The sequence below is a fragment of the Pseudopodoces humilis genome, chromosome 1 (genome assembly GCF_049639895.1).
Source record: "Pseudopodoces humilis isolate 2021_Gansu_Grassland_sample_001 chromosome 1, ASM4963989v1, whole genome shotgun sequence".
In the NCBI taxonomy this organism is placed as follows: domain Eukaryota; kingdom Metazoa; phylum Chordata; class Aves; order Passeriformes; family Paridae; genus Pseudopodoces; species Pseudopodoces humilis.
The window spans coordinates 98,494,960-98,517,676 of NC_142200.1; the positions used below are offsets into that span (position 1 = coordinate 98,494,960).

The following is a 22,717-nucleotide window of genomic DNA, read 5'->3' on the forward strand; positions in this document are numbered from 1 at the left end:
CTCTTTATTCAGTGCAAGTCATTGAGGTCCACTGACACCCCAGCTGCCATAGCTTCAAGAGTAATGTAAAAAAAAAATAGTTCTAGGAAAACATTTAAAATAAAGCATAAGCATAAGGATCAGTTTTAGACTATCACTGCATTTTTTCCCCAGCTTTTGGTTATGGTTTTCAACATTTTACACCATGTTTAAAATGACATTCATTTTGTAAAAGTATGTAAAAGAAGCATTTCTGTACTGATGAAGATAAAGTAGCACCCCCTTTGTTCTTCTCTCAGGATCCTGTAATCCTGTAAAAAAAATCCTGTAAAAAAAAGTCTTGATAGAGTGCATCACAGTCTTCAGTCATCTTAACTAAGGAAATGTGAGACTGTTATGTAATATCACAATTTAATTCTTTGATGACAAATGGAATTGTTGTTATTTGTTGTCTATGGCACCCCCGTAATCATGAATGGAATACATAACCACACTGGAACACTGTGCTAAGGTCTTATTCTAACATATTAAAAAAAATCAATGGCCTGCCCAAAATAACTGAAAATATAAAAAAAAGTAAAGGAGCCCCTCACCTTTGGTGCCCTGCAGATCATGGTTGAAAAGGAAATCCTTTAGGACTGCTACAGAGACAACATGCAAGAATAGAATGCTGTCTGTGATCTACCTTCCACAGAACAGGCCTCAGGGGTGTGGGCTCTGCCAACAGCAGAAGGGACATATAAAGTAGTTTGGATTCATATAAAAATACATAAACAAATTTCAGTTTGCCTGTCTGTACACATGTTGCTTCCACACAGTAGCAATGTAGGTGCTGAAGATGAGGTTACCTCAGGGCCACTGCTACTTTTAATATGAAAATCATAGTTACTTAACTCTTCCTTAAGCAGACCTATGGACCAGGCCTGAATTAAAATGGTAATTAAGCTGCATGTTCTCCTCACAGGTCCATAAACACAGTTTCTTGCAATGTCTTCCCTAAATCTGAGAATCATTTAGTTAGATTTAACTGTAATTTTTAAGTATTTGTTTCAGTAGGAATATCATGAATGTACAAAAATGAATTGGTAGCCCTGAGAATGGCTCAAAAGGCCAGTGGAAAGGGAGAAATGACTGAATGCTGGATATTCATCTCCAGACCCACAGGCAGCTACCCTCCTGAGTTAAGTGCCATAGCATCAGGAGAATGTTTTGTTCTGAGAGAGATGTTAAAACTAGTCATTTGTAGTAGATACTAAATATCTGTATTACAGAATTTACTACTGTAATTCCTATAGAGTGGTGTCCAAAGTGGACAAATTTAAGCCAAGCTGTAAAATGTGAGCAGAGCACCTTTCTTTCCCTTCCTTCTGTCAGATCAGGTGAAGAACATTAATGATGCATTTGATAATATGCAATAATGTAGTCACTATGCTTTCAAGCATTGATGCACACTACTAATATTCAAGAAAACCAGATGAGTGTATTTTCACTTTCAACATAAAAATACCCTACTTTTTTTGATATCTTTTTTTCATCACTCTTAGGTAGCCTTACAAAAATTAATTAAGACTTAATTAGGAGTACTGGTGGGGATGTAAAAAGTGTTTATATGGAGATATTACAGATGATTGAAAGCAGGCCTGGAATTTAACAAACTTTTCTGAGGTGAACTGATTGGCAGAGCAGTGTGCTGAGCCAGGGGCCAGAGCAAATTTTGCAAGGTAAGAAGGACTAAGGTCTGGGTCATATTTGGTTGGCAAATTTTCAATTGTACTAAAAAGAGCAATCATCTCTGTGATGAATGTGTGACAAAAGGAAGTTATATTTGATCTCAGCAAGGAGATTTATTCCTAGACATTCAGATCTAGAAACCTGGGAGTCTTGACTATATTCTGTTCAAGAATTTACATGTAATCTAAGTTTTCTCACCTTCTTTCAGTGAAATTATTTTTTCCCACAAAATTGTGGCACATTATAGCAAAATTCCAGGTTATAGGCTGGAATATTGTTTTCTACAGTGTTATGTACTATAGTAGGCAGATAATCCAGGATGGTTTGTTCCATCAGTCATGCTGTGACACACTGTGCCTTGTTCACAGGAGTCAGAAAGCTGTGGAAGAAATGCATGTCCTGCAAAACTGGAAAGTGTTTCAGCAGTACATTTGTGCACTAGTTCACATTACTCATCTCAGCCTTGCCCTGAGCTTCCATACACTATCACAGTAAAAGTTACAACTCTTAATTAATAAGACCAACAGTTTTATATTTTATTTAGCTGAAGTCTAGGTGATCTAAAATTGTAGAAACATCACCTAAGTAGGGCATGACTTTACATTTAAACAAATGTCATCCTGTACAGGTGCTCTGTTGAAATAATGGATTGAGGGACAACTACCATATCATCCACAGTCTGCATCCGTGCAGCAAGCTCAAGATTTCTAACAGTATTTGGAGAAATGTGATTGTCTAACAACAATGCTGAGTATCACTGCTACTGATTGATTACAATATATATTAACCTTCTTGCAAAGAATTTTTGCTAAATCTGAAATGATGGAATGGATCAGCATGCACAATTAATTTCACCTTTAAGAATTACAGACTGAGAAACCTGGTGATCTCTGGTAAATATTTTATATAGTGTAGGTAATTTAATAGTCAGAAGATGTGAGAGGATTATTCTAGAATACATTGATGGCCTAGAAAGTCTTTGACCTGTAATCTAATTAAAGAACTCTGGTCCTAAAGATTGCATCTGAAGATTATTTGATGGTTAGTGATTTCAGTCCAGTTTCTCATGGAGTACCTAAGAAAACAACCATTGGTATTCTAAACAAACAAGTCAAGGACAGAATGAAACATCATTAAGCTTTCAAAGTCATTTTCCCAAAATACACTTTTGTTTCTTCAGAAAATTTCATCAATGAAAATTAAAAAGAAATTTAAGTATTTGAAGTGGCCAAATTTAGCATACATTTGCAAGACCATAGTACTTCTAGTGGAATAATTTTTCAGGGATGGCATCACAAGATAAACCAGAGACAGTGGTGACCATTTGATGAACTCTGTGAAGAGCATGCCATCTCCTTACCTATGCAAAACAAGTTGAAAGGAACAATCAATGGAAAGAAATAAAAGTATAATACCAGAAATAATCCAGAAATCATCCAGACACAGACCTTGCCAGTCATGTGCCACATCCCTTTTAAAAAAGTGTAAGATTACAATTTGAAAAATTAAACCCATACTACTTCAGTTAGAACTGTTTGGCAGTGGAGGACATTATCTTGTTCATATCTGTGCAAGGTTATGTCTCAATAGCAGCTCTTATTTAAAAACCACAGCATCACAGAGCAATTACTAAACCCTGCTCCTCACCTCTTGGTGGCATCTCTGTAGGAGGCCAGTACAGTGCAATACAGCACCAAGTAGCAAAGGTAGTTCCAAGCAAGCTGATAATGTCACCATAGCATGGAAGCATTGGCACACATTGTGCTGGGCCTAGTTGGGCTTGCTGAGAAATGGGAATTTGTTTCCCAAGCTATCCTTGAATGCTTCAGCATGGAACATATTGCTATGTAGGGATGCCTACATTTTCTTGTGCTGTGTGTCCAGAATCTTAACTCTGAAGTGGCTGGAAACAAGTCCACTCTTTATGCTCTGAGAGAGAAGTATCAGAAAATAATGTTATTGCTCAAAGGAGACAATCCTTGTTCTAAAGGAATCTATATCCAGTTTGTAATCTAAAGACACAAATTGATGTTTGGGTTAGCAACTGCAGCCCAGATACAAAGCTTGAAAAGCTTGAGAATTTTTATTTCAGAGCAGGAATTTCTTGCCTCTGAGATGTTTGATACTTAGTTGATACTGAAATCTTCATAAAAGCCAAACAGTGATACTTCTGTAGGTGGCTATGAAAATTGCCGCCTGCATGAAAAGAAATTAAGAGTGAATGGATATTTACTAAGTATTTTCATTTTAATTAATTCTAGAAATTCACACTTCTGGCCCAGTTGCTCTGTGTTTAATTCCTGAGAAAATGAATACCATTACTTTTGGTTATCAAGAGGATTTGCCAACAAAACCCTAAAACCGCACATACAGAAGTGTGTTTGCTTGTACACACCCTACAAGGATCTACACAGCAATCGGGAAAACTATTTGTGTCTTGGGAGACAAGCAGTAAAATGCTAAAAACAGTTAGTTGTGAATTCTTTTAGTGATTATCAAATATTATTAGAAATTCTGGCTGGTTTTTCATATCAAATATGATAGTATTGGCTGTCCTGTCATAACATATCTCAGATTTGTTGTCATAACACACAAAAATATTGCTAAAATATTTTATACTAGACATCTGTCAAAGAATTTTAAATAATAAGAATTTTCATAAGAATCTCACTAGCTGATTTTCAGAAATACTTAGGACCTGCAAATCTAATTAAAATCTACAGCTGTTTTGTTCAACTTGGAGACCTCTAAGGTCCCCAATCATCTGCTCAGCTATGACCTCTAAGGGTCCTGATGCCTGATTTGATTCTTGTTTTCAAAAGCAAGTTAAATCTGATAAGCAGATTGCTTAAAAGGGACTTTTCAGCAGACACTCAACATAATTTATAGTCTGATAATTATATATAATTAGATTTTTCTAATGACAAAATGTTGTATTATTCAGAATGTTTGATAAAAAAGACATTCTTTTTTATGACAGTGCACATGCTTCTACTACCAGAATGTAATAGTATTTGCTTAAGAAAAATTTCACCCCGTAATTCCTACAGTGGTGACAAATAAATTCCTGTATAGTTTGATGTTAGTATACAAACATTATTTTCTAAAAGAAACCACCCTGAGAAAATCAGGCAGAATGTTGGACTCAGTGTTCCATTATGATGTTTATAAACAATAACCTATCCAATATGTTGAATGATATATGAACAGTACTTAACCTTGAAAATTACAATTCCTTACAAAAACTGGTGACCCAGGAGTACAGTTTCATAAGTCCCTGATCCAGTATCACTATTTGATGCCTTCTTCTCAAAGTAGAATTTTGTTGTGTCATCTTTTTGAGATGTCATTAGGAAATACAGTGCAGCAAAGGAAATTTGCAGGATTTGCTTTACATGAATTAACACCAGATCTAATTTTAAAGACACAGGCAACCTTAGTTTCATCCTGTATGAGGTTCAAGAATCATATTGTCATTAGTCCAAAGAACAAAATGGAATACTGTTACTTTCAGAAGAAGTCTGCAAATTGTATTCCTTGTACTCATTATTCCAGTTTTTCAGTGTTTGATTGGCCGTGTTTGATTGGTTTGATTGGCAGCAGATTGCATATATGCAGTATGGTGCATATAAATAGCTGGGTTTATTGATATTGGTAGATAATAAATGATATTTATTTTTAAAAATATCTGTGTCTATGTGTTTATAATTTATGTAGATACTGTATATATACACATATACATGCATGTGATTAAGAAAGGGGCAGCTTCACAGTGACTAAAGAATCCCATGCAGATTCACATTTGTGTATCTTCTCCTCAGTCATTTTCTCCTTAGATTGTTTCCTTAAATAACTCATACTGATAAAGTGACCATGCAACATATCTCTGAACAGAAGCAGTTTCTGAATAAAGTTTGCAAAACTGTACAAAATCACAGAATGATTTGGCTTGGAGAAGACCTTAAAGATCATCTAGTTCCAACCCCCTGCCATGGGCAGAGACAGCTCTCACTAGACCAGGTGTCTCAAAACCTCATCCAGCCTTGCCTTGAACATTTCCTGGGATGAGGTATCCCCAGATTCCCTGGGTGATCTGTTCTCACCACCCTCATAGTAAAAAATTTCTTCCTAACATCTTACCTAAACCTCCCCTCCCCAGCCATTGTCCTGTCATGGATCGCTTGTCTTACATGCCCTTGTAAGTCCCTATCCAGTGTTTGGGGCCCCTTTGTGTACTGGGAGGCTGCTGTAAATTCTCCCCAGAACATTCTCCTCTCCAGACTGAACAGCCCCAGCTCTCTCAGCCTGCCTTCATAGGAGAGATGCTCCAGCCCTCTGATCATCTTTTTGGCCTCCTCTGGACCTGCGAGGTCCCTGTCTTTCTTGCGCTGAAGGCTACCAAGCTGGAGGCAGCACTCCATTGATGGGGGCAGAGTAGAGGGAGAAACCACGGAGAAACCACTTCCCCCAGAATCTTCTAATACAGCTCAGGATGCAGTTGGCCTTCAGGGCTGCAAGAACATGTTGCCAGGTCTCATCCACCAACACCCTCATGTGTCAATGTGTACATGGTGATTTGTCTCATTTTGGTGAGAAATTTTTCTGTTGCTTCTTTCACTTTTCCCCTGTTTTTCTGTTTTCTTTTTATGTTCTTCTGTTATTCAAAACTGAATAATTAACTTCCAATATTTAAAGAGTTGTAACATTGATCAAATTGAAGAGATGTTTATTTTGATGATATTACTAAAAATCTTTAATATTTCCTTTTTATAGTCAAAGACATTTTTCAGATTAAATATCACCATTTGCTTTATGACAGCAAACTGGCTGACATAGTAGAAACAAACTAGTGTAGATGGTCTTCAATTTTACTTACACTTCAGAGCAGAAACAAAGACAGCTGTTGAACCATCCAATTGGCTACAGTTTGTAATATTCCTTTGGTTGTGCTGGGAAAACAATGAAGCAGGGCATCATCCCTGTTTCTGATGAGAGGAGAAGGAGAAGAACTTAATTAAAAAAAAAGTTATATGCTTCATTTTAGAATATCACGGTAACTTCACCTAATGTCAAGACACAATGGGTTTATTAGGAGCCACAAGGAAAGACTCACTACTGGGAAATCATCTATTTCTGTCTGTCAGAGAGTTATGCAAAATCTGGTTTTGTATATTTCTGTCTGTCACAGAGTTATGCAAAATCTGGTTTTGTATCTGCAGTGCTGCAATGAGACATTTATCCCGAGAAGTTATGAGCAATTACTCAGCTTCTGTCCACGGTTTCAGCCTGCGTCCTACAACAAAGTAAACAAAGTAAAGCAAAGTAAACAAAGGCAATTAAATATGAAGAAAGGATAAGAATGGCATTTTTTTATGTTTTTCTTTCTTCAGAATAATTTGTTCAAAAGATTAGATTTTTAAGAGAACATATGTTTCTATTTCATTTTTAAGAAGAAACCTTTACTGAGGATGTCTGAAATCTGTTTAAAGGTGCAATACTGACTAAATTTGAGCTAATCAGTGTTAGGACATTCCCCTGGCACTGGGGGTAATATTCATAGAAATTATTGATATATTGAGGATTTGGGATTTTCCCCTCCATGGTCAGCTCCATTACTTGGGATTTTACCTTTACTTTAATTGTGTGCTATTCTTTTATGACAGATAAATTTGCAGTTTGCAGGACTATCTAGTCAAAGACCACTGGGCCCACACCTGGTATGAAGGTGCAGGTTGACAATTAATTTCCTGTGCAAGCCAAGCATTACAATTATATTGCAGAAGTCACCTTGGCAATGGTAGGTTCAAGTTGTAAAATCTGAGAGATCTGATGTCAGATATATTGAAATCCTAGGGTACTAAAATCACACTAATAGATAAATCAATAGAAAATATTCAGATGCTGTTAAAAAATCACTCCAAATTTCTTTTGAAGTTAGAAACAAATAACTGACTTTTAAAATTTAGTTAATAATGGGAAGCATAAAAATGCTAAATTAATTTCTGTAAAAACTGCTCTCTAAGCAGCTTGATACAATTGATGTATCTATTAATCCATGAACAAGAAAGAAGAAAACATACTGAATACTTGAAGAGATAATCTGATTCCACCAAGGACTCTGGAAACACCCTGTCACTTGAAGAGGGCCAGACTTGCAGTCTTTGTGATTAGTAGAAGAGGATGAAAACCCTGTCTCTAAAAAGAAAAAAAAAAGTTGAAGTCTGAATTTACATTAAATATCTTGGTAAAGTTCCCAGTTGCACTGCATTTTGTACCTATATGAGGAACCTGTACCTCAGAAAGATACAGCCTGGTGTAATTTATTTTAATTGACAATTCTATGGAGATTACTGTGCCTGACTCCCTTAGAAAAGCACTGACAAGGGGATCCCTTGGATTAACCCTTGGGCTTTCAAAACTGTCTGATTGCTGTTTTGCATATGACACCTGTTTTTGCAACCCCTTTGTGAACAGTGCTTGCTTTCAATTGTATAGTGTATAAAAGGAATTGTAAACACAAAAAACTCCAAACTTTTAAAATTATATTTTTGTAGCATAAGAACTTTCAGAAATGTAGGGATTTTTTTTTCCCTTCAAGAATGTCTTTGACAAGCAGGACTGTTTACAAATTTGAGTCCAAGCACTGACAGAGTAAGGAGCCTATTCTGCTTTGTCTCAGAGAAGGCATAGCAGTGTGGATGTCTCACCGTGGAAGTGTTCAAGGCCAGGCTGGATGGGGCTTTAAGCAACGTGGTCTAGTGAAATACATCACTGCCCATGGCTGGGGAATTGAACTAGACGGTCTTTAAGAGGCCCTTTCCAACTCAAACCATTCTGTGTGACTTTGTAAGTATCTTGTGGGATGAGTCCCTGTCACATGTTACTCCTGAACCGTCTTTGAATATAATCTGAAGTAGCAGCATTTCCTAGAAAGGAGCAATGCCTCCCGACTAGGGAAATCACTGGCAATTAAATAGTCTGTACTGTGGCACGCCACTGCCTCAAGCCTGTGGCATGGCCTTGTTTTATTTCTTGACAAAATTCAAATGTATCAAAACCATAAATTGTCTTCAACTTCTACAATAATTTAAGAGGACAGATTAGCAAGGCCCAGGGTGAAATTTCATACCAAAATTGGAAGGAGGAGGGATCTGGCTCAGCATCACGTCAGTCACACAAGGTTTAAGGAAGGGATCCAGTTGTACTTCTTATGTGTGAATCACTGAGCAATTAGGATATTTAGGGGAGGGTACTTAGACAAGGGGAACTTGAAAGGGGAAACCTGGATCCAATTGTAGCCATCTCAAAGCTTCACACAATAACGCGTAGCCCTGTTGTTTAAGTAGAGACAAGTGGATATCTTTTTCTTAACCAGACAAGAATTTACTTTGGTAAGAAAAGAAATAAAATCTTGTGAAACCCCAGTAAGTTTCTGTTTCCCATTAAGATTTACCCTTGGGTCCTACGGTAACACCCCTGAGGGCATTTTCTCATTTGCCCTTCTGGAGCACTTCTCCCATCTGTGTTTTTCCTGCTCCATTTCTGTCTGTGTGCATGTACAGCACGCCATGTACAGTATGGTCTGTGACACACATTAATACATATAGATAGCCTTCTGCTTCTGACCTTACAAACTGTCCACTTCAGCATTGTCATTCTATGAAATGTCCAACTGTAGTCCAAGAAATGCATTTTAAATGTGAATGCAAACATTTCTATTACTGATAACACCAACACAGCATTTTTTGCTTTGCTGGGATTAGGACCTTGATAGTTAAAGTTACATTGGAGTAATGACAGTCCAAGGTTGCGTCCTTTACAGACATGGCAAAGGAAGGGGAGGCCTTTAGTATGTCTCTGCTGATAAAATTAAGAAGGATTATTTCTTGTGTTTGGTGAGATTGTATTAAAAGTGAAAGAATATATTTGTTTCCCATAAACAAGTTAGGTCACAGAAACTGGGAGATATTTATGTGTTGCACCGCATTGCAGTTGTATTTCATTCATGCTGAAAGTCTGATTTTAGAAAACAATTTGAAATCCGATAATGATGGAAATAGATGCCTCTCTCCTCAGTGAACAGCCATCTTCTCACATGAACAGGAGAGCAGTTGCCATTCAGCTAGGGACACCTTAAATAAAATAAAAGAAAAGCATTGTGATCTGCAAAGAGAAACTCTCAGGAAATTTCAGCTTAGGAGGCTAACTCTGAATGTGCTTCACCGTGCTTCGCTTTCATGCTCCATAAAATGGGGGTAATAATTTTTATTGATCTGTCTACCTTTTATCAATGCATTAAGAACTTAAATTGTATCTTTACAGTCTTTTGAGCAGTCTTGATATATGCAGCTCTTACAGTACAGCTTAGTAGCTGGGCTTGCCATTTTTTCAGGTTCTCTCACAGGGGAGCTGTCCTGCTTTACTGTATGGTTTTCTGGTCTTCCCATCTAAGGGTTTCTAACTGGGCAAGTTTGGTAAATCAATGATGAGTTCAGCACCTACCACTTGTTACCTGAGCTGCCACAGACAGCAAAGCATTCTCCTCTTGCTCCAGGAGTCAGTTTAGGTTGTCACCCAGTACTTCACGGTTGTGCCTACCTAGGGGCACATCACTGGGTGTGACTGCTGAAGGAGCACTCATTAGGACCCTGTCACTCAATGCAGTCATATCTTAGCCTAATAACAGGAGAGGGCGAGGAGAGCCACCTGCCCCTCCAGCTATGCCTGAATTACTTGGACATCTTTGCATGATGCATTTTTAAGAATGGATTTTTTGGGGTTGTTGTATGTGACCTAAGGTGATTTCAGTAGGCAGAGGTCTTCACATATCCCTGTTACTCTTCACCATGCATTTCACACCTGTATTCATTTTGTACCTGTAACAAGAGATTCAGTGTTGTCCTACTTTTGTACTCACACAAAGCAACTTAGTGGTCTTCCCAAAAAGGTAACCAATGTTTTCACTAAACAGTTATTTTAGAGTTAATTTTACACTGTATTGAATGGGTTCCATTGATATAATATAAATTAATTGTTGAAATCAATAGGAATGTTATGTGTTTCACTTTATACAATTATTTGGGGAACAAATTTGCTTTTGAGTTTCATTAGGAACACTTCAGCCTATTTTCATGAGGAAACTACTTTGTGTCTAGTGTTATGTATACTTCTCTTTCTCTTTCCGTCCATTCAGCTCTCCCTACCTACTAAATGGCTTTGAATCAGCTGATTAATTTCTATAAAGTTTCTCAGAAACAAAGAGATCTAAAAAGATGACTAAGCTCCCAAATGGAATGAAAACCAGCAGACAGACTGTGGAAAACTACCCCGTTTCTATCTCCACTGAGGAAAAAGAAGGAAAGCTCAGTCATAATCAACCCTCTTTCTCAGCAGCCCAGTAGGTCAATATGTGGTCAGGTACACAAGAAAATTGGGGTCATACCAGTGGGAGTCAAAATTAGCAACATAGTGTGGTGAATGCTGAGGATAAAGAGGAAGAAGCAAAGTTTCTGGAAAGGACAGACTGGAAGTCTTAAAATGGGGTAGATGTTTCCAGGGAGGCTATGATAAAAAGAGAGGAGAAGGAGAAGGAAATAGAAATGTGCTATGCTTTTTTTATTTTTATTTTTCTCTTGCAACAATCCTGTGACTCCAGCTTCATATGTTGCAGTTTGAAAAAAAAAAAAAAAAGAAAAAGTTTGGGTTTAGGCCCAAGTTTCCTCAGAAGTTTATTCCAGATTCTCTAATACTTGTAAAAAGAATCTTGCAACAACATAACTTTTTCCAGCCTAGCAGCTTACTGACTGACAAGCTTTCTTTCGACATCTGTTTGACATCTCATCCTAATATTAGTTTTACAGGCGCATTCACATTTAGGAAATCACTGTATTCTCAAGTCTAAGATGTCACAAGTGTCTCTTTCTGCAACTGCTTGCCCCAGAAATGTTAGCTAATATATTTTATCTAACATCAGCCCTCCTGTTGTGTTGTACTTCATAGTTGTCATCCAAAACCAGCTGCATTTTTATGAATGTATCTTAATAACGCATGCCCTGAAAGGTACCAGTACCCCTTTGTGTCTTCCTGAGATGACATGGGAATAATAGGTGGTCATCTAGAGTATCAGGTATCAGAAAATCAAGTAAAATTACATAAGCCCCATTAGTAACATTATGTGGATGATGTAAAAAGCAAGATAAAAAGACTGATATTTTATCTGTTTCACTCAGTGTTAAAATGAATAGTGGAAACAGACCGTGATCCAGGGCCCAGTGCGGCCCAGCACTTTTTTCATACACGGCCCAGCATTTTTTTCATACACTCTTAAATTACAGCAGATTTGCTGCAGATGACAGTGGACAGTGGTAAAATGTGCAGGTGATATGTGACATGACAAATGAATTGGAAAGTCCTCATCACCTCAGTAAAGGAATGACTGTTTCCTACCCTCAGCCTGTCTTAACCAGTCTCTCTGTGCTTTTATCACCTAAGTTTGATTCAACATGCAGAATATAAGGAATTACATGTGGCAAGTGTATGTGGCATGCCTACATTCTCCCTGTGTTGTGTCTTCCAGATTATTGGAACAATCCCACTGATGCCTAATCCAGTCCCGTCCAGCCAGGCGGCAGGTGGAGCTCAGGGACTTCAGGTGCAGCCGATAACTCCACAGTTACTGACCAATGCCCAGGGCCAGATCATCGCCACTGTCATCGGCAACCAGATACTCCCAGTGATCAATACCCAGGGAATAACACTATCGCCGCTCAAACCAGGCCAGCAGGTAAATTGTCTGTAGCCTGAATGATTATCAAAGCAGACACAGAGAAATTTTCTGCTCCTCACGGGCAGTCTCGTGGTCTCTCTAAAAACCCCCACTTCTTTACCATTTTTAATAATAAAAATTAGTTCTGTCCTGCATAGTGTATTACTGCATACTATATATGTAGTAATTAATAATGTCATATCATATAACTTATTTATAAATTCAAATATTATCCATTTTTTCTTTGTCTTTTCAAGGTCAGTATAGGACCAACTGAGATGTTTTCTGCAGTGAAAATGCAATAGGAATATGAGGCAGAGGAGACCCATCTGGCCCATCTGGTCTATAAAGTTCAGTTCCTTAGTTAGTGGTCACTTAGCAGACTGGGGCTTGAAATGATTTGGAACATGAAGGGAATTTTTTTTTTTTTTTCCCTCACTGGAAAATCAGATATGATTGTGTATAATTGCATAGACAGAAAGTATTCTGTGGAAATTATTACTCAGTGTAAGGTTGCAGATAGTTGACAGACTTAAGGGTGGCTCCGGTGACCACACTGAGATGCAAAAACACTTCTGTAGCTCTTCTTATAGCACTCTACAGTCAAATCCATTAGTTTTGCCTACACCTGTAGAGCAAGGAATTGTAGGTCCACCTTTTTTCTCTGAAAGAGAGGAAGTTGAGGACAGAAAATGCATCAAATGTGGTTACCAAAGAGATTCTCCCAAAAATATCCCTCACTTAAATATTCAGCTTAGCATTCCTACTGCTACAATAGTAGTGCAGTAGTGCTATAGTTTGCCACTCCTGCTGACACCTCCAGGCACAGGGAGCAGCTTCTTGTATGGTGCTGAGTATCCCAGGCCACCTGAACTCCAAAATGATGATTTTTCTTTTTTTTTTTTTTTTCTTTTTTTTCCCCCCAAATTTAAAAGTAGAGAGACAATATATCTCTAACATCACTATTTTGTTTGTCCTGAAAACATTTCACATCCCATTGGTTGCCTGATTTTTTCCCATCCTATCCTCTGTAATATCTAGCATGGACATTTTCCAAAGCACTTGTCATTTATCTAATTCTATTTTCTTTAATGGAAGCATACTTGCACTACTAGCAAATGCTTTTGCAATGGTTGCATATATATAGTTTCAAACAAAGCTGAATGGATCTGAGGGCAGGCTCCATGTTCTCCACCATGGGAAAGCCTGACAATGAAATATGAAACTCAGCAGTTCACATTTGGTTTCCTGGGGGTGTGTGGGATGGGTTTGGTTTTTTTTTTGGTTTTGGTTTTGGTTTTGGTTTTCTTATTCAGTCCCCTGAAGGGATTAGATCTTCTCCTCCATTATGGGGGAAGCACTCAAAAATCATAGCAATCCTGAGATCCCATTTGAAACACATGAAACATAAATTTACGTATTTAGACTTAAATAGGATGTAAATAGGAGGATAAAGGACCTGTATTATTGCCTGAGACAGTCTCACATGCAGAGCAATTCACCTTCTGGGTCCTGCATCAAAGCAACCTCTTCCAGGCAAAGTCTGCCAGTAGTCAGTGGGCAGAGAGGGCACAGAGGTGTAACAGATTCTGCACAGCTCATGGAACTAGTCTCACATCAAGAGACAAAATCTGAAAGCTTCAGCTTGCTGAATGAGCAGGGGTGCAAGGTGGAAAGCACTGCTTAGCCACATCATGCTGTCCTGTACTTGTTCACCCAACCTGTGTGCTCATGTGCAGGGATCAGCTGACACAAATATCAGTCTGCAGAGAGCTGGTTATGTCCAAGAGCCAAAGATGATATGCCCAGCAGTGCTATGGAGGTAGAAAATATGATTTTGCCAATACTGTTTTCACAGGGTTCAGCCTCTGCCTCTTTCATGGAGTGCTGAGGTCCCAGGGGTTGCAAGAAGGGCCACCAAATGACACAGTCTCCTTACCTTGAATCAGCCTTTCTAGAAGTTTAATCAAGACAGTATTTTTGATCAGGGAGAGGAAAAAATGTGGTGCAAATACTATATGAAAAAATAGTACAGGTTATCGTTTTTATACGAAACACAGAAAATTATTTCTATGTATTTGTGCTCCCTCTACTGGCTCTTCTGGTTTCACTGAAAGAAATCGGAGATAATTTTGCCATGAATTTCAGTGGGAGCAAGAAAGTTGTATGAGAGCTAGATTCCTCATAGGAATAAAGCTGATGGACAGTGAAAAACAACTGAGCTAGTACTTACTGTACAAATTGTTGTATCATTTGGAAAGTGAATAGATTTGATCAAAGTTTAAGGAGATCATGTATTTATTTTATTGCCTGGGTAGATACTTAGACTAACTTAGTATTTGGCTAATAATAGCATATTAAGTCATAAAGTTTAAAATATCATTTCCAAAGGAGTGAGTGCTTCAAATCAGAGGGCTCAGCAGGAATTCAAAATGTTTTTGAAAATGGTGTCACACAGCATTTGGTGTCTTCTAACTTGATGAAGGAAGTTTTGGCAGGGGAAAAGATTACAATATAAGTTTTGGGAAAGTTTTTAGTATGTCTTGAAGAAATAAATGCAGGAAATAAATAATGTAGTGAAATGTTCCAGTTAGGGATAATCCTACTTTAACTTTCAACTTGTCACTTCCTCAGAAACTAGGTATGGCAGGAGAAAAAGAGCAATGATAGTGAGCTGCTGCTCGTTAGCTGAGTCACAATAATTGAATCTTTGTAAACTGTTCCAGTTGCTAAGTAATGCATGCTAGTGCTTACTTTTTCCCTGATGACTGAAGACTTAAATGCTTCAGATTTTGTTAGTCAGCTTTACTTAGGTAGACTATATGTGTTATTTATTCATACAGATTTTTCAGACTTGACAGACTAAAACCTCAATCTCTCCTAATGGAAATGAGTTCATAGAATACTCACATGCAGTGTAAAGCAATGTTTCTTTTTCTGCACTGTAAATAGGTTGCTTTTCAATGTACACAAGCAAGTCTGATATAGTCCTGTTCTTCCTGTATTTAAGTATAAATAGATGGTTTTGATTTATGTTCTTTAAACTACCCACAGTAGAGATTGTTCCTCTTCAAATTACACCAAGTAGATAAAACTTCAAGTGTTCTACTATTTTCCAAGATTTTGCTAATCTGACGAGTATCTGTGCACACACCAAGAATTCTCCTAAAAGTTGCAATGGCTTTCTAAAGCAGGCAGCTGTTTGCACTCCTGTTTTATTCTGTATCTTTTTTATCTCTGTTCATAAACAAGTTTTTCTTTGCCTTTAATATTTTTTGCTGTTCATCCCCCAGCCATTTCCTCACTAATCTCTTCAAGATTTTTTGATCAGAACTGAATGCCATGGTCACAGGGAGGTTGCATTCCTGTTTTACATAACATGATATTATTTTCAGCATTATTTTCTTCTCTTATCTCAATACAGCCTAACATTCTGATTTTTTCTATCTCTGTTCATGGAACAGTTTTACTTAATAAGCAGATGTATCCACCATAATATATCTTTGTTTCCCTGATTATTATCACGTGTGTCACTAAAATGGTTCCTTTTGTTGTGAATCGCTTTGCACTGAACCACTACCTGTCATAATGCTCCCCTGGCATGCTCTAAACAGGATGTGTAAGTTTTTCATGGTATTCTGTACTAACTGAAGAAATTAATACGTTTGTCCTGCAGATTTCACTTTACCATTATTCACCATATTTCCTTACTGGTTGCTAAAATCATTCAAAAATTTGTCATTAATCCTTTGTTCTCTACCTGTAATCTCCTTTCTTGAAAAAGAAATATTAAAATTATTCTCTAATTTTATGTTTCTTGCTTTATAAGCTCTTTGTGTCCCATAATAGAAGACTACCTTGTAACTTTAACTTCTGCAGTTTCTCCATGCCTCTCAAGAGGAATTTTGTCAAAATGTAGATTGCATGGCTAAAGTCACATTGTTTTTGAGAACAGATGAATTTGTTGTAAAAACTTGTTTGCATTGCCATTTATTATCAGATTTGAAAAATTTGTTTCAAAATGTTCTTTCATATCACTAACACAACCTTAACACCGGCACAGCTGAATTTGAACCATGAACTTATAAAAACATGAGTCTTATAAAATTTAGGAAAGTATTCACCTCACTTAAGTTACTCATAGAGGAGTTAGGTATCTGGTGTAAGCTAGTTAACTGGATTTCTTGTATAGACATAGACAAGTACACATATGCATGTCCAGTGGAAAACTCAAGGTGTCAAAATAGAAAAAAAATTTGGATAGGTTGAATCTCTAATAGATATCTTCACATATACATTTTTTCCATTGACATGAGACAGGGCAAGGGTAGCTACCTTAGGATTTTCAATTAATTCCAAGGCGAACAAAATTGACTGAGAAGAATCCAGCTGCCAATGATCACTGGGGTTCAAACACATTCTAGTCTATGAATTTCCTAAATAATCCTAAAAATAATTGGTGTTTTCATAACTACTTTCTAGCCCATACAGAAGCAACTTCTGGACATTCTATTGTTCTCTGGTGTACCACATAAAGCAGGTTCCCGTCTCACTTTTTTCTGGCTCTTTCTTTCTACATACTAGATTCATTAAATCAGGACTGTAGTTCCAGTTGTCCTCAGTTTTCTTTTATCTACAATGCCTGACAGAATTTTTCATACTTCATCTTGTCTCAGAGCACGACCAGCTTTGGGCTTCTGTCAATTCTAACACAGTAAAATGAGCTACTAGGCAGCATTTTCCTACATTTTCAGTTCCCCATCTTTGTTGTCATTGGCTATCATGCTCCAGATTAACTGTTGAAAAGACACAGATGTCTCTCGGATGGGTCTGTGGTGATTCTTGTACATCTGCTTGCCAAACTTCACTTTAGATGTTCTCTTTCTGCAATCTCAACCTGCCACAAACACCCTACCATCTTGTTATCACAACTCCATGCAATCCCTTGTTATTCTCTCCCATTAAAATCCAACCAGCTCTCAATCATTTCCTCTCTGCAATGCTTCTATAGCTTTGATGCTGTCTTGTTTTATGAGAAATGCACTCTTCTTGCTCTGTTTCAATATAGTCGCTAAACTGTGTTGTCTCAATCTGACTTTGTTTTTCTTTTGCTTTTTATATGACTTGCAGTGATGAGGGTGACAATTTTTATTGCTTCTTTCTCTTTTCCTTTATCATCATTACTTCATAATTCCATTTCATCTATGGATAAATTACTAGAATTTTGAAAGTCAAGATTACTAGACTATTTACTACTACAAGGAACTACATCAGACTTTTCATGCCATGGCATGACACTTGACTTGTAACTTCCATCTTTCCCTGACCAGTTTTCATTGTGGCATCAGCACTTGCAGGAGTAGGATATCTCAAGAACAGTCACTATAACTTCACCAAACCATTGGGAATAGGAAGATGTCACTACATTACCTGTCATTCTAAGCAACTGAGGCACAGAAAGCATAAAATGCTGTTCACTATAGGAATATGAGGGTTACTTTTCAATCATGCACTTACACATTTAAAATTGTTATTATAATATTATTGTAATATTTGCATTAATAATTAAGTGATAAATCATTTATAATTAGTGATTAATGTATTGTCAATAATATTGTTGTTATATTGACATTATATCCTTCTTGATAGGGGTAAAAAAATTCCTTATGCACCTGGTTTGCATATAAAATTAAGTCTTCTGTAGAAATTCAGCTATATTCCCAACCTCATTTAGGAAGTTGAAAGACCTTCAATTACAGCATGCTTTGAAAATAGTTGTGATTCAGTAGAAAGGCTTGAGAGAACTTCAGCAGATGCTGTCAAAGTCCTGCCCCCAGTTATTTCCACAGCACAGTCTTCATTTCGGGCGGAGTATGCGCACAGCCAGTGTGAACCTAAGGACCTTTTCTATGTTAGTTTCCAAATGTAGCTATTCTGTCAGTCTAAGCAGTGTGTACAGACACCTTTTATACTGTATGTACTCTACTATATTGTACTGTACTGGGAGAGAGGATGCTTATTAAGTATCAAATACCTTTCATATTCAGATTCAAATATGCAGTTACTTAAATTTATTTGAGTAGCCTAAATTAGGGTGATGGGGTGCAGTATTTGTGAAATACTCTGGCACAGTTGACTCTAAAAGGGATTTGGCATGAAGGATGGGGATATGTGTATTAATTGTTCTTTCCATTTGCTAGAAGATTTAAGGAAACATCTTTGAAGCCCATGCCTGCTCATGCAGTATGAGTAGGTTTAAAAACAGATTTCATCTGCCCTGGTGCTCTTAAATCATGCAGTGTCCTCAGCATATCATTACTCTTTCTCAAAATCAAACGTGTTTTAGGAAACATTTTAGGAAAAGTATACAGAGCAGAGGACTCCATTTTCAAGAAAGATAGAAGCATGAAACACTTAAAGTACTGTAAGGCATTATCAGGGAATTTCTAAGTGTTTGGGAATGGTTTTTTATATCAAGATATTAATTTTTAGACCTTCCACAGACTTTAGTCTTTACAAGAGCTAATGTCCATATTTCCCAGGATGAACTAGCTAACATTAGAAAACATTAAAAGTCTTTATTTATAACATAAGGGGGATTGCTCAAGATGTATTTCTGGCTCTTTGTACCACTCCTCTTAGTTTCATCTCTTCTGCCCTTTTTGTTGTACTTGTCTTTTTCACCTCTGTCTTCTCTAATTTGTTGTGTTCCCTCATCTCTCAGATTTCCTTTCCACTGAATCGCAGAAAAATAGGGCTGGAAAGGACCTGAAGAGGTCATGTAGTCCGTCTCCTCCCCCTAGGCAGGATCAGCTGTCCCTATATCATTCTTGACAGATGTTTGTCTAGCTTGTTCTTAAAAATCTTCAGTGATGGAGGTTCCCTGTCATCCCTAGGTGGCCTAGGCCCCTCTCCTTAGCATTTAAAAGGTCTTCCTGATGCCTGACCCTACCTTCCCTTACTGCAGTTTAAGCTCTTTATTTTCTTCTCCTTTCCATTAAGTCCATATTTTGGCCTTGCCCTTTGTCCAGACTGTCTGTAAAACCAAGTAGCAACTCTGTTATGATACAGGGCAATATTCTGTCAAAGTTTTCTAGATTTCCACCTAGTTTATTTCTCTTTCCTTATTTTATGCTAAATACCTTGTTACCCTATCACTTATATGCAGCTTTCTGGATGCAGAGAACATCCCTGATCTCATAAGGCCTTTAGCACAGAGCTCCAGTCAACCATCCCAGGCATAGGAATACCCTACATACATAATTTAAGAACAAAATTCAGTCTTACAGACCTAATTAATTTCCCTCTGCATTTATCAGTCAATACTACCTTCACTGTTGACAGCAACATGTAAAGTTCATGTAAAAGAAATACAAATAAGGCCCTTTGCAGTTTTCAGTTTATTCTTATAAAGTATTATAATGCACTTTTCACTTCATCCCTCTAGCTGTAGTGTGGATACACATATTCCTGCCAGATACTGATCACTGTTGCATACAGTCATCATTCTGGCATGTCTACTATATCCACCTACACAGAATGGCACTTACAGCAACTGTTTGTGTAATTTCTGTGCCTCCTTCTGTCTTTGGATGGAAAATGCACAACAGTCATAAATATAATTCATTTCATATATACGTGTCTAAAATTGGGAAAAGTCAGCTATTGCAAGTTCAAATTGATTCTGTCATCTGGAATCTAATTCATAATCTAATCGTTGCCTCTCCTTAAGGCTATTTCTGGAGTGGAAATTATAGTGGATGAAAAGAGAGAGTATTTTAATGCAATTTCATGCCATAGATAACTATCATTGTTTTTTAAGCAGGACATTTACAGCTTAACCATCATGTCTGAAAAGCAGAGGGTGTGCTGGAAATTATGTAGGGAGTTAAAGATGGAATCCTCCCTCAGTCTCTGGTCAGGTCTTAAGGTGACTCCTCAGTCTTTTCAACCCCGTTACTCACTTCTCCCTCACAAGCAGTGAGTTAGAAACCAACCTGTAAATATCCCTTATATATTGCTGCTATACCAAAGGTTAATGTGAATCCAAACTTCACTAGCTATATTCCTTTATGCCCAGCTAAATTTTGATAATTTATTATATTTGTTTAAATATTTCTGGACTTCAACAAGAGAGTTGCCAAGCTTCTGGGTATTCCAGTTACTTTAAAAAATATATACATAGTACAAAACATGTGCAGAGACTCACTTTCTAGACTCAGCCATCATATTGTGCATGTGCTATGTAGTGACTCTGTCTGTGTGCATGTCTTGAATGCAGAGCTGAAAAATGCAGAGTGCCCTCTCATTCTAGAGCTTCCTGGAGGCTTCAGTTTTATTATGCATGTGCTCAGTAGTTGAATTGTTCAGTGACAATATATTGTAACATCGCTGGAAAATGTTTGATTTGCTATTTCACTGAGAAATACTAACAGGAAATAGTTTAGAAATATGAAAAAATTATGGGGGGAAGGTCAAGGTTCAAAAGGTTATCCAGTCCAACGTGTTATTCTCAGGTGGAGCAGCTATTCCAGTTTTTAGCTAATTTGGTCCTAACCAGTGTCACAGAAACCCACAGATTCCACCTATGCCAGTAGTCTATGCCAGCGTTTCACTGCCAAATTAGATAACTTTTCCCAACATCTAATCTGAACCTTCCAGATAACTAGGCCTCCATTATAAAATGTAAGACAGAAAAAATATCTCCTCTTTTTGTTATCTCCATATCTCCTGCTTGGTCTTCCTTCCTTTAGATTAAATATAACCAGTTCATTACAGGTGTCTTCATAAGCCTCAGTTAACTCCCGGGCCTTCGGCCACTCTAACTATTTAATTCTAGTTGGTCCAGATTTTAATGAAGTCTGGCACTTAGCTGTGGACATGGCATCCCCCTCTGCAGAGGTCTTTCCAGGGCTCAGAAGAAAGGAAGATGCACTTCACATGCACTGCAGACATCACTCCCACTCACATGGTTTGGTATGGGAACTGCTTTTACTTCACTTTTGCAACACCACAGGTTTGCAGCCAGCATGCTCAAAGCACAGAATCATTTTGATTCCTAATCCTGTAATCCAGCCTGTCAAAATTTCCTCCCAGCCTGTCATCAGCACGTAAATTTAGTGAAGATATTCTCTGTTCCATCATCCAGGTTATTAAGGAAATATTAAGTTGTGCAGAATGAGGAAACACCATACATGCACACTTCTTTTTCCACTGATACCTCATCCTCAGTTTTGCTTTCCAAATACTTTGGCATTCATTCTGCAGCAATTTCACCTAAACTATGCTTCCTCAGGTTATAAAGAATGTCACATGAGGGAGTGTCGAGACACTTGTAAAGTCAAACCACCTACTGCTTTTTCCTTGTCCACAAGGCCAATTACCTTGTCTTAGAGGGAGATCAGATTGGTTTGACACAGTTTGTTTCTAACAATCCATGTTGTCTGTCGCTACCTTGTTTTCTTGCGGGTGCTTACAAATTGTTTGATTATTTTCTTCAGTACTTTTCCACAGCTGAAGTTCAGTTGACTGGACTATAATTTTTCAGATCTTTCTCTTTAAAGATAGCTGCTGCATTTGTTCCTCCATCCTCACAGATAAGCACTAACATCTCTTAGGCTGTTCCACACAGTGTGAAAGCATCTAACTCATCTAAATACAGTACTTATCTTCCCTTGCCTGGGCTGGAATCTTTAGTTTTGCCAGAGATTCCCTCAGACAACAGACTCAGACCCCAAATACCTGCCTGTTTCATAAAGCTGCAGTCTGAATGTGATGTGGATATAATGCATGGGCAGGCAGTTCACTTCTGCAGTGTTCAGAAGAGGCCAACCCTTACAGTGGGATGTTTCCCTGAGAGAAGATATTATAAAAGTAGACATTCTGGGTTGGGAATTCTCTGTAGATAAAATCCAACCGTTACAGAATATTTTAAAGGTGCTCACTCCTTGCATGAATCTGAAAACTGGAAGCCCTTTAATCAACTTCTCAACTGTTACCCCCTTGATAAAGTGCCAGTTGTATTTTTTTTTAAGTGTACTTGATAAATAAAAAAAATCCTAGATATAAAAAAATGCTTTTTTTATTAATCCACAAGGAAATCAGAATACACTAAAACTGGCCAGGTAAATAATCATTATTATTAAATGTTAAATCAAAGTTTCTTCCTTCATTTTCTGTTATATTATTCCACGTAGAAGGTAGAAAAAGAAGTTGAATTTTTTTCCATTCTTAACAGAGTCT

The 22,717-nt window shown here is 37.5% G+C and overlaps 1 protein-coding gene across 3 annotated transcripts in view; it reads left to right on the forward strand.

Annotated features, from left to right (window-relative positions):
- POU6F2 (POU class 6 homeobox 2) overlaps positions 1-22,717 on the forward strand; it is a 308,170-nt gene that overhangs the window by 271,634 nt on the left and 13,819 nt on the right. For 2 of the 3 annotated variants that reach the window (XM_088060556.1, XM_088060566.1), the window contains one exon: positions 12,287-12,493. In XM_088060556.1, the coding sequence (XP_087916682.1) occupies positions 12,287-12,493 (207 nt within the window). Of the gene's footprint in view, positions 1-7,373; positions 7,428-12,286; positions 12,494-22,717 lie in introns of all 3 variants that reach the window. The other variant, XM_088060564.1, reaches the window with a different exon arrangement.